Here is a 15,729-nt window from a genome sequence, read left to right as displayed (position 1 = left end):
AAAGGTCTAAAATCGACACTCTATCATCAAAATTGAAAGAGTTAGAGGAGCAAGATCAAAAAAACTTAAAAGCTAGTGGAAGATAAGAAATAACTAAGATGAGAGCAGAACTGAAGGAGATATAGACACAAAAAGCCCTTCGGAAAAAAAAAAAAAAATCAACAAATCCAGGAGCTGGTTTTTTGAAAAGATCAACAAAATAGAGAGACCACTAGACAGACTAATAAAGAAGAAAAGAAAGAAGAATCAAATAGATGCAATAGAAATGATAAAGGGGACATCACTACCGATTCCACAGAAACACAAACCACCATCAGAGATTACTACAAACAACTCAATGCACACAAACGAGTAAATCTGGAAGAAATGGATGAATTCCTGGACACTTGCACTCTCCCAAGACTAAACCAGGAAGAAGCTGAAACCCTGAATAGACCAATAACAAGGGCTGAAGTTGAGGCAGCAATTAATAGCCTACCAACCAAAAAAAGCCCAGGTCCAGATGCGTTCACAGCCGAATTCTACCAGATGTACAAAGAGGAGCTGGTACAATTCCTTATGAAACTATTCCAAACAATTCAAAAAGAGGGAATTCTCCCTAACTCATTTTATGAGACCAACATCATCCTAATACCAAAACCAGGCAGAGACACACAAAAAAGAAAACTTCAGACCAGTATCCATGATGAACATAGATACAAACAGAATGCAACAGCACATCAAAAAGCTAACTCATCATGATCAAGTAGGCTTCATCCCAGGGATGCACGGCTAGTTCAACATACACAAGTCTATAAACGTAATTCATCACATAAACAGAATCAAAGCCAAAAACCACATGATTATCTCAATAGATGCAGAGAAGGCCTTTGATAAAATTCAACAGCCCTTTATGCTAAAAACCCTCAATAAACTAGGTATCGATGGAACGTATCACAAAATAATAAAAGCTATTTATGACAAACCCACAGCCAATATCATACCGAACAGGCAAAAACTGGAAGCATTCCCTTGGAAATCTGGCAAAAGACAAAGATGCCCTCTCTCGCCACTCCTATTCAATATAGTATTGGAAGTTCTAGCCAGGGTAATTAGGCAAGAAAAAGAAATAAAGGGTATTCAATTAGGAAAAGAGGAAGCCAAGTTGTCTCTATTTGCAGATGACAGACTGTATGTTTAGAGGACTCCATTGTCTCAGCCCAAAATCTCCTGAAATTGATAAGCAACTTCAACAAAGTCTCAGGATACAAAATCAATATGCAGAAATCACAAGCATTCCTATATACCAATAACAGATAAACAGAGAGCCAAATCAAAAGTGAACTCCCATTCACAACTGCTAAAAAGAGAATAAAATACCTAGGAATACAACTAACCAAGGATGTAAAGGACCTCTTCAAGGAGAACTACAAACCACTGCTCAATGAAATGAGAGAGGACACAAACAGATGGAAAAACATTTCATTTCATGCTCATGGTTGGGAAGAATCAACATCGTGAAAATGGCCATACTGCCCCAAGTAATTTATAGATTCAATGCTATCCCCATCAAGCTACCAATGACCTTCTTCACACCACTGCAAACTTCATATGGAACCAAAAGAGAGGCCCCATAGCCAAAAGGATCCTAAGCAAAAAGCTGGAGGCATCATGCTGCCTGACTTCAACCTATACTACAAGGCCAGAGTAATCAAAACAGCATGGTACTGGTACCAAAACAGAGACATATACCAATGGAACAGAACAGAGGCCTCAGAAGCAACAACACACATCTACAATCATCTGATCTTTGACAAACCTAACAAAAACAAGCAATGGGGAAAGGGTTCCCTGTTTAATAAATGGTGTTGGGAAAACTGGCTAGCAGTGTGCAGAAAGCAGAAACTGGACCCCTTCCTGACACCTTACACTAAAATTAATTCCAAATGAATTAAAGATCTGAACATAAGACCTAACACCATAAAAACCCGAGAAGAAAACATAGGCAAAACCATTCAGGACATAGGAGTAGGCAAAGACTTCATGGCTAAAACACCACAAGCAATGGCAACAAAAGCCAAAATAGACAAATGGGATCTAATTAAACTCCAGAGCTTCTGTACAGCAAAGGAAACAATCATTAGAGAGAACTGGCAAGCAACAGAATGGGAAAAACTTTTTGCAATCTACCCATCTGACAACGGGCTAATATCCAGAATCTACAAAGAACTAAAACAGATTCACAAGAAAAAAACAAACCCGTTCAAAAGTGGGCAAAGGATATGAACTTTACAAAAGACATCTATGAGGCCAACAAACATAAGAAAAAATGCTCATCATCACTGGTCATTAGAGAAATGCAAATCAAAACCACATTGAGTTACCATCTCACACCAGTGAGAATGGTGATCATTAAAAAATCTGGAGACAACAGATGCTGGCGAGGATGTAGAGAAATAGGAACACTTTAACACTGTTGATAGGAGTATAAATTAGTGCAACCATTGTGGAAGATAGTGTGGCGATTCCTCAAGGACCTAGAAATAGAAATACCATTTGACCCAGCAATCCCATTACTGGGTATATACCCAAAGAATTATAAATTATTTTATTATAAAGACACATGCACACATACGTTCACTGCAACACTGTTTACAATAACAAAGACCTGGAACCAACCCAAATGTCCGATAGACTGGATAAAGCAAATGTGGCACGTATACACCATGGAATACTATGCAGCCGTAAACAACGATGAGTTCATGTCCTTCATAGGGACATGGATGAATCTGGAAACCATCATTCTCAGCAAATTGACAGAAGAACAGAAAACCAAACACCGCATGTTATCACTCATAGGTGGGTGTTGAACAATTAGAACACGTGGATACAGGGAGGGGAGCATCACATACTTCCGTCAGTTGGGGGAGTCTAGGGGAGGGACAGCGGGGGGTGGGGAGGGATAACGAGGGGAGAAATACCAGATATAAGTGATGGGGGGATGAAGGGAGCAAACCACCTTGCCATATATGTACCTATACAACAATCCTGCATGATCTGCACATGTACCCCAGAACCTAATGTACAAGTAAAAAAAAAAAGAAAAAAAGGAAGGCAAGTCAGAAGAGTACATGCTATACGATTTTGTAACAAACAAAATGAAACTATTTAGTACCCAGAGATACAGATATGATAAAATTATACAGAGAAGCACAGGAATGACATACAAAAATGAGGGTGGTAGAGAGTAGAGGAATGCAACCAGGGAAGACATATAAGAGGGCTAAGTAAGATATTTGTAATGTTCTAAGACAAACACATTACAGTATGATAGTTACAAAATCATTTTTTTACAGGTAAAAATTCTTCCATGAGCTTTCATGTTCTAAGAGGGTAAAGTCTAAAATCCAAGGTGGTGCCCGCAATTGCACTGCAGCTCTCAGCATCATCTGACCATTCTCCCACTTTCTGTGCTTTGGCCACATTATTCTTCCTTTTCTTCTTTATCATGTCCTCCCACCTCAGGACATTTCACATGCCTCCTCTGCAATGGAATAAACTTCATCCCATATTGACACCTTGCCAGATACCTAATGAATCCTCAAACCCCACTGTCAACAATAATCTAATCAATCAGAAACAGCTACTTTAGTCTTAGATTGAATCAATCCGGTTGGTCTTCCTTGAGGTTCCTGTTCTCTTTCCTGCAGGATTCCCTGGTGTTCACTTCCCCACTAGCCTGTTCATTCATCTGTAGGGGCAATGGTAACTGCTCTCTTATTTACAACACCATCCAGCACCCAGCACACTGCCTGTCATGAAATGCACAAATCAACAAGATCTTTTAAAAAAAAAAAAATTAATAGAGTTTTTTTTTTTTTTTTTTTAGCAGTTTCAAGGTTACAGAATTACACTTTGCATTGGTGTGATACATTTGTCCCAACCAATGAGCCAAACCTGGCTACTTTATGATTACCTAATGCCCACAGCTGACATTAGGGTTCACTCTTGTTGCTGTACAGTTTCTAGATATGGACAGATGTATAATGCCATGCTTATCCACCATTACAGTATCATAAAGAATAGTTTCACTGCCCTAAAAATCTGCCTATTCATCCTTCCCTCCCCACAACCTCTGGCAACCCTTGATCTTTTTCCTGCCTCCATACTTTTGGCCTTTTCCAGAATGTCCTATAGCTGGATTTGCACAGTATGTAACACCTTTTCTGATTGGCTTCTTTCATTTAGTAATATGTACTTATGTTCCTCTGTGTCTTTTCATGGCTTGATAGTTCACTGCTTTTTAGTGTTGAATAATATTTCATTGCTTAGATATACCAAACTTTATTTCCCCACTGACCTAGTGAAGACGTCTTGGTAGATTCCAAGTGTTGACACTTATCAATAAAGTTGTTTTAAATATCTGTATGCAGGTTTTTACGTAGACTTAAGTTTTCAACTCCTTTGGGCAAACACCAACAAACATAATCGGGAATTTTGTACAAATGTGCAAAGCTGTCTTCCCAAATAGTTGTACCATTTTTGCCATCCCATTAGTAACACATCCTGTTGCTACCCATCCTCGCCAGCATGTAGTATTGTTGGTGTTTTGTATGTTAACCACTCTAACAAATATATAATTAAAATGTGTAGTAGGAGCCCATTTATTCTTCACTGAGGGAAGGCCAATGACACACTGGATACTTCTTCAGCCTCATTTAATCTACACACAGAATCTGTGCCCACAGATCTGAGATGAGACCCCAACACTTGTGTTACTTGTTACTTTTGTGAATTCCACCAATGATTTTGGAGCTACTGGTTTAACTAGGGAAATGAATATTCTGAAATCTCAACTATGACATATCTTATTTGTGCTTGTATTTAGATTGGTGATTTCCTGGTGAACTATAGCAGATTTTACACGCTGTGAGAGAAAGAACAAATCATTTCCAGATAGGCAGGTCCTTGCTTAGTAATTAAGACATAGTGAATTCTTAAAAAAGTAAGTATGCATCACACCACCGATTTCTGGGAGACTCTATTGTGTGCACACACATGTGTGTGTGTATGTGTGTCCCTCTATGAACTCTAAACTATGCAGTAACTGTTTACTAAGGTATTTTTCTTAGTACTGCAGACAGATTTACAGACTTACAAGGAAAAGCACAGAGGATGAGTTGTGGTTCCCAAAAGCCAGGCCAAGTGGTACCTAGCTAGGAACATCTCTTTTTAAAAAATATAAATTCCTAAGGCCCAATTAAGATCCTGAAATAGCAGATTTGAGGTGGTATCTAAAATTCTAGCCAAGTTTAGAAACCTCTGGCTAGATCAACTTGCCCATGTTTTTCACCAATACCCATGGTCTAAGCTTATAATATGATTACCCTAAAATTTCTTCAAAACTCTATACACATTCCAATTTCTGAATGATTAATTAGATAAATTCTAATATAACGAGGAAGTAATATCCCCTACATAGGTTGTTCAAAATTCCAAATTATTTTCCTGTAGAATAACACAATGGACTGTGGTTGGATTCTATGACAAATCACCAAAGACCTACCTACTACTTATAAAAATATCTCTATGGAAAATATATATTGAGTTCTAACTTGGGGTGCCAGAAAAGTTCCCCCCGACTCCATGTCACTCCTTCTAGACGTTCGTCTTAGATTCCAGTCCTCATCCTGTTAGTTTCACGTAGGATCCCAGTAGTATGCAGGGGTAAAAATCAATGAGAGTTAATATAACTTACGCTTCTTCAGAGTTATCAGAAAAAAAAACTAAAGTTATTTTTACAAGAATCCATTTCTGCTAGTTCCAAATTGTGTGTATATAGCTTGAAACAAAAGGTCCTTCCCAATCTTGCCTGAATCCTCTCTCTCCAGGCTTGTCTCCTGCCATTCCAGGCTGCATAACAGTCATCTTGAAATTCTACACTGCCCAAACTTCCTGCCTGGCTGTCATTCTGTGCCTGTGTTTTTGGTTAGTCCCTCTACATACAACCCTCATTTCTGCAACAGCCTGAAACATCAGGAAATGCTGTACAGGAGGATTTACAGGCAGTTCACACATACACTAACCTGCCTAAAACTATCATCCCAAACATCTACCAGTTACTTTTCTGTTCTCCATAAACCACCGAGTAGCGAAAATGAAAGTAATACTAAATTCTGAGTAAACTTTATCTCTAAAACACTTATCTAAAATATTAATAATTTGATAAAAATACAAAAGCACTTGACAGAACATACTTTTAAGACATTCAAACTTAACTCACCTTGCCTATTCAAAACATCTTCTTGATTATCAGGAGCCCAGATCAATGCCAAATGTTAATTAAGTGTGCTGTTTCTCCATACTTATCTTCCAAATTTTCTCCTAAATAGATTTTCTAGTCCCAAGTACAGTCTAAGGACTTTCTAAACTATACCTGCCTTACAGATTGTCCCACAGGAGCCCAGCATTGGAGAAACTACAAGAGACTGCCCTCCCCCACCTGTGCACTCCTTTCAGACCCCTTACTGCTCATGCCAATGCCCAATCATTCAGTGCCGACTGAGGCCATTCTGCCAATCGGAATAATGACAGTATCTACTATCAGACAGTATCTGTTATTCTTATAGGCAGAATGACCTAAAAGAGCACTTAATGACTGAACAAGTACTTCATTCACTAAAGCACTTTACATATGCCTTTTCTTTTAATATTCACATAATGACCCCATTCTAATAAAATAGGGAGCCCAAGGTCAGAAGGCAGTAGGCCCCAGGTGTCAATGTTCACACTCCCCATCATTCCCACAAGCAAATATTAGACTTCTTGTGTGTGCAGGATATACAGCAGACATATTGCGATCTGGTCCCATACGCCCCACTTTACCAGATGAAACAATGTACAAAAGTCTCCCTCCTGCCAATGCTCTATGCCCCTTTTCCAAGAATAATCCTAAAACACATCTCATCACTTCACTCTCTTGATTTAAAAAACCAAGTGGATCAATTCATTCAGTCAAATATTTATCCACCGGGGATACAAGAGTAAAGGTGACTAACAGGCCCTCACTACCCCAGACTACACTGTGGGGAGTGCCAGGGGAAAGGGTGGTAGTGGTGAAAAACAGAAGCCAAGATGTGTATAGAGATTTAAAGCCAGGCAGACCTTAGAGAACATTACAGACTGGATCTCACAAATTAGAAGGGCACAAACACAAGCTGGTCAGAGAAAGCCCTCCAGGCACAACAGCTCGCCCAGAGGCCCAGGGCAGAAGCTAGCTGGATTCATGCAAGGCAAGAAAGGAGGCGGCACTCAGGAGTGAGGAGCCAGTGGTCTCAGATCATGGGGAGGACGCAAGGTAAGTGTAACGCCGGTTGCCTCGCCGGGAGCTCGGACACGCCCATCCCTCTCCGAGCCTGAAAACTACGTCACCACTCCCTCGTCACCACTCCACGCTGGACATCAAGCTCTGCACTCGGCACCTAGCCCAACTTTGGAAAACCCCACCAAAACCTGCCCAATAGCACAGCCCGCTCACCGAAATCCCGCCTACCTACCAATAGCAGCTCACCCAGTCCACCTCCTGTTTCTCCACAGCCAATTAAACGCCTTCACTTCACTCCCTATAAAACCCCACACCCAAGAAGTCAAACGCGACTTCTCTGGCCCCTTTCTCCGGGACCATGGAACCTTGCCCGGGAGCCAGCTAAATTTCTTTATTTCAATAACTGGCCTCAGTTGCCTCATTCGAACCCTTACAGTAAGCAGTTGGGAATTTATTCCAAGTGTGATGTGAAGCCAATGGGGAATTCTAGGCATGGGAGTAGCACAGTCCAATTGCCATTTTTAACCATTACTTTGGCGGCTGGGAAGAAAATGGATTGGAGGGGAGCAAGAGAGCAGCAAAGAGCCCCACTGGGAGGCTGCAGCCATTTACTGACCTTGTAGTGGGGAGGCCCGGGCCAAGCAGTCCTGGCCTCCACCCACGCCAGTCTCTAGGTTACAAGCCATACCTCCTTTATTACAGGCATCCGCACAGGTCTTGTTTCCTTGTCTATCACCCAGCCCCATACACAGGCAGCCAAAGTCAGTGCCATGTCTCTATCCCTGATGCCCAGTTCCTAGCACACAGCAGACACTACACTTGAATAAATGAAGTGTGCAGCTCTTAAGGCCACTTTCAATCTTGGAATTAGTCTTCTCAAATAAATAAAAAGTCTCCTTCCAGTAACAGTCTCTTGAACATGCATTCTTTTGTTAACTTATCTGAAGCAAACACCACAATTTAAATGAGAGTTGGTGTCTATTTATCATACTTCTATTTACGGTTTGATGATTTATAACCTCCACAAGATGGTTAATACAAAGCATGCTTCAGGCTGACAGCTTATAAATATTTTTATTCCCCAATTTCAAATCTCTGGTGGCTCATGCCTATAATCCCAGCACTTTGAAACACTGAAATGGGCAGATCACTTAAGACTGGGAGTTCGAGACCAGCCTGGCGAATATGGTAAAACCCCATCTCTACTAAAATTACAAAAATTAGCTGGGTGTGGTGGTGCATGCCTGTAATTCCAGCTATTCAGGAGGCTGGAGCACAAGAGTCCCTTGAGCCTGGGAGGCAGAGGTTGCAGTGACCCAAGATCACGCCACTGTATTCCACCCCAGGTGATAGAGCGAGATTGTACTAAACAACAAAAAAGAATTTAAAAAAAAGCAGGAATCAAAGAAAGAGAAACTACAAACACATCACATTTATGAAGTCACTTGCAGTTGTGGAGGCCCTTCTATGTCCTCAGGCAATTCTTTACTTAAAGTGGTATCTCAGAGACGCCAAGACATCAACATCCCCTCGACCTGCTGCCTCATCTACATGATGACCTCTGATTCTTCTACAACCTACAAAGGCTATTAAGTCTTCTCTTCCTCCTCAATATTTTCATGGATTGCTACTGAGTCTGCCCAGGAAGTTTGGCTCTAATTACAGAAAATCATGTTTCAAAAGCATTAAACCTGCAAGATTCTATGGTGAATATTTAACCCTATTTGGATTATCACATGGTCAATATTGATCACAGAGAGGCTTTTATTAACTTACCTAAGTAATGTGGTGGATGAAAAGACATAGGCTTACTAGTCGCTGAATAATATCCAATTGCTCTCTTAAATCGTATAACTTTGTCATCTGTTCTAGACTGAAATAAAGGCAGGAAAACCTTCATAAATTGGTGTGTCACTGGTCATGTGTATCACAATATTTTTATAATTCAGCACATGTATAATAATCTGCAACATTTCAAGTTAGATAAGAATTTAGAATGACATTAACAATTTCAGGAAATATAAAAAGATTATTACAAAAACATCAAACCAAATGTGAATTCTTTTACAGCAAGGTAGTTAAAAGAGCAGAACTCCAAAGTGGTAGCCAGGGCTGTGGGTTCTAGCTCTAGGACTTCTCTGACTTCCACTCTGCTCTGTCTCTGGTCCTGCCCAGAGAGAACTCTTAAGCCATCTGCACCAGGGAACAGATGGCAGTAACAGTCTGAGGATGTGCCTGCCCAGGGTTTCAGCTCTCTAGAGACATAGCGGGAGTTCCACAAAGCCTCGCCTATTACACTGATGCCAACTTGTTGGTATGCCTACTTCCCCAAAAAAGAAGAAAATCCCTGACCATCACCTGAAGGAAAGAGACAAATTCAGAGATTTGTAATACCATATGACTGACTTGATGTTCATGTTCTGAAAACTCTGCAATACAGACGCTATTAAGTTGAGATCAAGAACTTAGTTACAGCAGAGACCTCACCAACCATCTACCTGAATCTCCCTCCTTTTATTCAGGCTGGAAAAGCTGGGTGAGGTGGCTGCGACTTCCTGGCTGGCAGGGAGCATGGCCAGGCTACATCAGCCTCTGACCTTGCAACCTGCAGCTTTCTCCCAGTAGCCTGACAAGATAAGCCAAGAGCTCTCAGACCCATCCAGTCAGCTTACACCCTCAAGTCTCCTTCTTCCAAATCTGGCCACACCACTACGCAAAGTCCTATCCCATAAATCTGTTGTTTTTATTGTTTTTGTTTGTTTGTTTCTTTCTTTTTTTACCTGTGAATGCTGGAAAACATCTTTAGCTATGGCATCCAAGTCAGAGGTGTCCTGAATGTTGCGGACATAGTCAGCAACGGCTTTGATCACTACGTCGCAAGGTGGCAAGACCAGCTGGTGGGCCCGGACCTGAGAAAACAAACACAGGTGTCAACAGTAGGTGGTGAGCACCCAGAACCAGGAGTCAGAAATTCCAACAAGGAGCTATCATCTAAGATAACTATCAGTGTCTGATGATTGTCCACCTGTGAGATCTCAGCCCTAAGACTTCCCTAAGTTGTTCACGTTTTGAAGCTCAAGAATGGGATTTTCCTTTCAGTGGATGAAATACAACTCAACTGCTTAAACTTGTGTTGGGTGAAAAGAGCATCTGACAGCCTTCTACCACTTCTCAGAAGTCCAAGACCTGTTGGCAATTAATTCCAAGCCCAGGACCTGCACCCAAAACAAGCGAAGCACAAAGCAGCCCAGAAAGAAGGCCTCGATTCACTGACACCGACCAACAAAGACAAAAGCCTGCAGCAGTGGGACCTTTAGATAAGAGCCCAGGACTCCCTGAAACTGTAAGCATAAATGCAATTACCAAGTCCCTGAATCCACCTTCAAAGGCCAACTTCAGCTGTAATTGGAGAAAAATGGTATCACTGCCTGTTGAGGGACATGTTTGAGGAAAGTGACAGAGAATATCAAATAAAGTGTAGGAACATCTCATTAGCCAAAAACAGTTGATACCAGAAAAAGGCAAGTTAACAATTTGAAAAAGAAGACTAACCACCTAATAATAGCTTTGTGGTAGGTAGGAAAATGACCTCCCAAAGCTGTCCACATCTTCCTCTCCAGAACCTGTGAATATGCTGCATTACGGGGCAAAGTTCAATGAAGGCTGCCTGTCAGCTGACCTCCAAATAAGAATCCTGTCCTGGATTATTGAAACGAGCTTAAGGGAATCACAGGGTCCTCAAAATGTGGAAAAAGGAGGCAGGGAAATCTGTGCACAGTGATGTGGCGTGACAGGGCCTCAGATGCTCGAGGCTGAACAGGCCAGGATCCTCCCAAGAGCCTGCAGAGGGACCAGCCCTTGTATATTAACATACAAGGAAATGAATGTTGTCTTCATGCCTGCTGACACACATTCATTCCACATCCCATAACGGATCAAGGAGTAATTTTGACACTCAAGTCTTATTATTAAAGAAATACATTTCATCAGGCTAGAATTGCCATAGATAATGACTCCTGTGATGCATCTGGACTAAGCACATTGAAAACCTGAACAGAATTCACTACTCTAGATGCCATTATGGCCATTCATGATTCATGGAAGGAGGTCAAAATATCAACCTTAACAGGAGTTTGGAATTGATTCCAACCCTCATAAATGGCTTTGAGGGGTTGAAGACTTCAGTGGAGGAAGTCACTGCAGATGTGGTAGAAACAGCAAGGGAACCAGAATTAGAAGTGGAGCCTGAAGATGTGACTGAATGCTGCAATCTCATGATAAATCCTGAATAAATGAGAAAGTGCTTCTTATGGATACGCAAAGAAACTGTCTTTTTGAGATGGAATCTACTCTTCGTGAAGATGCCATCAAAGATGTCAAAATAAAAGCAAAGGATTTAGAATAGTACATAAACTTAGTTTAAGGCCAGAGCAGGCAAAGACAGTAAAAGAACAGGCCACAAATGTTGGAGTGAGGAGAATGACCTCCCTGTCCCACACACCCCTCCAAGCATCCTGCACCTGCGGGAGAGCAGTAGAGACCATGTGAAGGATGGGGACTTGGCAATGAAGTGGAACAGGGAAGCAGAATATGGTGGTCCCCTAGTGTTCTGGCCACAAGTTCCTCCAAAATACGTGGATGGTGATGGTGACTTAGGTGCATCCTTCAAATGTGCTGAAGGAAAGACTGGAGCAGCAGATATGCAATTGTGGGAAGAATTCTAAAGGAGTAAAGAATGCACAGCACAGATCCAAAGTCTGATTGGCGAGCAGGCCTCTCTGCAGGGCACAAGGGCACAGCTGAGGAAGCAACTCGCAAAGCTACAGCTGAAGCTTTCCACTCTGCCTGAACTGCACTGAGAACCCATGATGGGGCCTCAGTAGGTGTCCATGAAGGAGGATGACTACTGCCTGGACCTAGATCAGAGACTTTGCAAGGCACACGAGTACTTAAACCACATGTGTCAGACCTGCAACCACTGGAAATTGAAGGAAGACACTTCCAGTTTTCAGAGGGAGATTCTCTTCTATGAGAAAAGGGCCCAGGAAGGCTGGATGGCTGCCATGTCCACTGAGAGAGCGCTCAGGAGTTCCAGAAAGAACACGACCACTATAGACAGAAGCTAGCTGACTGTGAAGCCAAGTTTCAGCCCTTCCCAAGTGGTCCTTTGGCTCCTGGGACTCTGCCCAAAATCCATAGGGACCCAAAAGCCCCTGGGGGGACAGTGGGCCCCCAGGAGGTAGGCAAGTCACCATGTGAGGGCTTGGGTCCAGAGCGCCTACCTGTTTGATTCTGTTTTCCCTGTAAATCAGGTCCTAACACCTAGAGACTCGGCAGAACATCAGCCAGTGCTGCTCCCTTTAGAGCGGATTTGGGTACTCTCTTGTTTCCTACTGTTCAAGAGTTGATGCTGAAATTGCTCTCATTCAAGTTTGATAGATATCATTAGGATTGATTGTAAGGTACTGTTTATCAAATGAAGATTGTTTAATATAATTCTTATAAATACATTGTTTCCACATCTTTGGGCCCTCCAAAATTATATAGGAGAAGTATTGTATTTCCATTAAGAGAAAGGGCCCCTCTTAACCTCAACGTCATTTTGTTTGATATGGATGGGAAGGTTTAAAAGAGAGACAATTTCTGATCTATGAGCTGTTATTAGAGAAGAGTACATTAAATTGGCTGCAATAAACTTTGGTTTGAACACATGCCAAAATACACTCATAAACAAGACCATACCATTCGAAGATAGTATTTTTAATAGTTTGGTCCTAAACTTTGTGGTTTAATTTAGGGAGGTGTTCATTTTGCCACCACTGCTTCTTGTTTTGCAACAGGCACCTGCACCTGGGGAGCCGGGGCCTTGCATAGCAAACAAGTCAACCTTCCTGGCCAGAGCAAGCAGGAACAGCAACAGGCTCTCCCCAGAAGTAAAGAAGTTCATAGGGAAGGGTGCAGGGCCTCCTGTCTCCCAGGGGCATGTGCAGCCCATGACAATGGCTTACATCCATGATACCACAAGTAACTAGGCAGCCCTGCTGCACTCCCATTCCACTTCAAAGTAAAAACAACAGAACCTGCTGCTTTTGTTCCTGTGAATATCCTCATCATCACTGTCCCCAGCCCTACAACATGCAGCTAAAAGATCCTTGAAGTGAATAGATGCTATAATTTAAAGTGCTCTCTAAATTATTCTGAGTGGCTCAATAACATCAAACATGCTACCTCTGGTTTAATGCTGAAAACATTGGCCCTTTATAATTTGCTGACCATGCAGCTGCCCTCCCCACCAGCCGCCCTCCCCACCAGCCACCCTCCTCCACCCCACTCCACAGGCAGCTCCGAGCCTGTGCAGAGAGAAGCTTGCTTCCGTCCCGGATGGCTCCTAATCTAGTCTTCTAAATCCAATCCAGGATGAGCTCCCTGACGTCTTGTTTAATCCTTAGGGTCAGGACCTGGCATGCATTCACTACCCACATGCAGGAGGAGTCAGAGGCGCTGTCCTAAGGACCTGGTCACATCAGTAAACCCCATCCCTGCCATACGAGAAAGTGGCTAGAAGACAGAAATGCAACACCACAGGGACATAAGGATGGACTTTACATGAGATATTTTACATTGAAGAAAACTGATCGATAGATGATAGATAATAGATAGATAGATATCTAGACAGGATAGTTGTAGATATATCTTTATTTAAATATACCAAGGAATCTTGGTAATAAAAGGTATTCTAAGATAAATCCCTTAGAAACTTGTTAAATGTTTTAACATGATAAAAGCATATAAGTATGAGAAGTTAATTTATATGCTATCTATCTACATATCTCTACACATACATATATACCTGTATAAATACCACGCACATGAAGGTAGTTACCAATATACTGCCAACTGGGAAAAAAAAACATCAAGACTTGTTTGTCCATAAAAAGCATCAAAACTGTGTTGCTAAACCTTCCCTGACATTCTAAAATAGCACGTGGTTCTATTCAGTAACTGCACAGCAGAGTTAAAGTAATCTGTCCTTGCCTATTTATAAAAACAAAATTAACACTCAAACTAAACAAGTGAAGTGTTTGCTGCTTAGAGACAGCCTACAAAATACTGTAATTAATGTCCCATTTATTTCCTCTTCTGCTTTCTTTAATCAGTTTTTTAAATTGTAGCCCAAAAACATTTAAAAAAAAATTTCAAAGAAATTGCAATATATCTAGAGCTAGATCCACATGTATATTCTATCTCTAAGTTGAGTAAGTAAATTTTATTTAATTAACAAGCAAACACTTATGATCAAATTGCCTTTTTCATGTCACTGCATAGCAATTTCACTAGTTGTGACTGAAATTTTACCTGCTTTGTAGGTGAAGAAAATAATTTAGAGCTGGAAAAGACCTCCAAAAGATTCAGCCCACCCCCTTGCTTCCAGGTAGAATCATTAAATAACAAATATATACTGTTTGTGTAGAAATTGATCATTGTCTCCATGCAAAAATATCCTCATGTTAAAGATTTTAACTTTTAGCATCATCTTTCCCTAAATCTCCTCATTTCCTACTAAAAACTGTACTGCAGTCTTCTAAATATCACTGACAGATGGATATAGCATGTAGGGTCTTGCCGAAGGCCGAATGCCACCAAACCTGACCCAGGCAAGCATGCCACAGGGCCGTCTCCCTGACATGTCACAATCCATGAGCAGTGGCATCCCATTGTCACCCTTGACAATCTCCTGTCCTTTGGCTACTCTTGCCAACCTTTGTTTTGTTTTTTAAAAAAAAACCTCCAGGAGGCTACAATCTTGAAGTTGGGTCAGTGATGTAGGCATCAGCCTGGCCACACTACAGGGCCTGCACCCCACATGGGTGGTGCTAGGATAACTGGCTGGACTTATGCTGCGGCCACGCAGGGTGAGCCTTTGGCCTCATCTCCAAGCAGCTTGACACCCCCAGGGCTAACTTTCAGAACAAGCAGTAGGTGTTCTCACCAATCTATCTACAGGACCAGCGTTAGGGGTGAAAGGTAGATGCTGGCACCCATACTACATACTAAAAGGACACAAAAGTCCATGGAAACCTGTCAGGCACGTCCTCAAAGGGGGCTTCGATGGGAAGCCCTCACTGAAGCTGCTTGGTGGCTACTCCATACAGAAAAGCTCTTTGATGCCTTAGAGCCACTGATTTCAGTGAATTACTTCCGGCATTCAAGGGGCACCTTAAGGAAGCTAAGAAACAATTACACTATAACAACACTTGAAACCCAAAGAAAACAATCTCTTCCTGGTTCCTGAAAGCAAAATAATAAATAATTTAGCCCCTGCTAAAGAAACATTTATTTATTTATTCACTATTTTCTAATATTTCACTGCTTTATAAATCTGCAGTTTCACTCTTGGTTGTATCTTTAAAATTAAACATTTTTCC

The 15,729-nt window shown here is 41.6% G+C and overlaps 1 protein-coding gene across 9 annotated transcripts in view; it reads right to left on the bottom strand.

Moving 5' to 3' along the window:
- The window catches only part of FAM120A (family with sequence similarity 120 member A), a 120,266-nt gene that overhangs the window by 67,011 nt on the left and 37,526 nt on the right, over window positions 1-15,729 (bottom strand). For all 9 annotated transcript variants that reach the window (XR_013532171.1, XR_013532172.1, XM_035298936.3 and 6 more), the window contains exons 4-5: window positions 10,084-10,212; window positions 9,080-9,176 (exon numbers count right to left, since the gene is read on the bottom strand). Coding sequence is in view for 7 of the 9 variants with exons in the window: in XM_035298936.3 (XP_035154827.1) it covers window positions 9,080-9,176; window positions 10,084-10,212 (226 nt within the window). In the remaining 2 variants the exon portion in view is untranslated. The remainder of the gene's footprint in view (window positions 1-9,079; window positions 9,177-10,083; window positions 10,213-15,729) is intronic.

This window comes from Callithrix jacchus, chromosome 1 (assembly GCF_049354715.1).
Source record: "Callithrix jacchus isolate 240 chromosome 1, calJac240_pri, whole genome shotgun sequence".
Lineage (NCBI taxonomy): Eukaryota > Metazoa > Chordata > Mammalia > Primates > Cebidae > Callithrix > Callithrix jacchus.
Note: the sequence above shows the minus strand (reverse complement) of the source record. Positions and strands in the feature narration are given on the sequence as shown.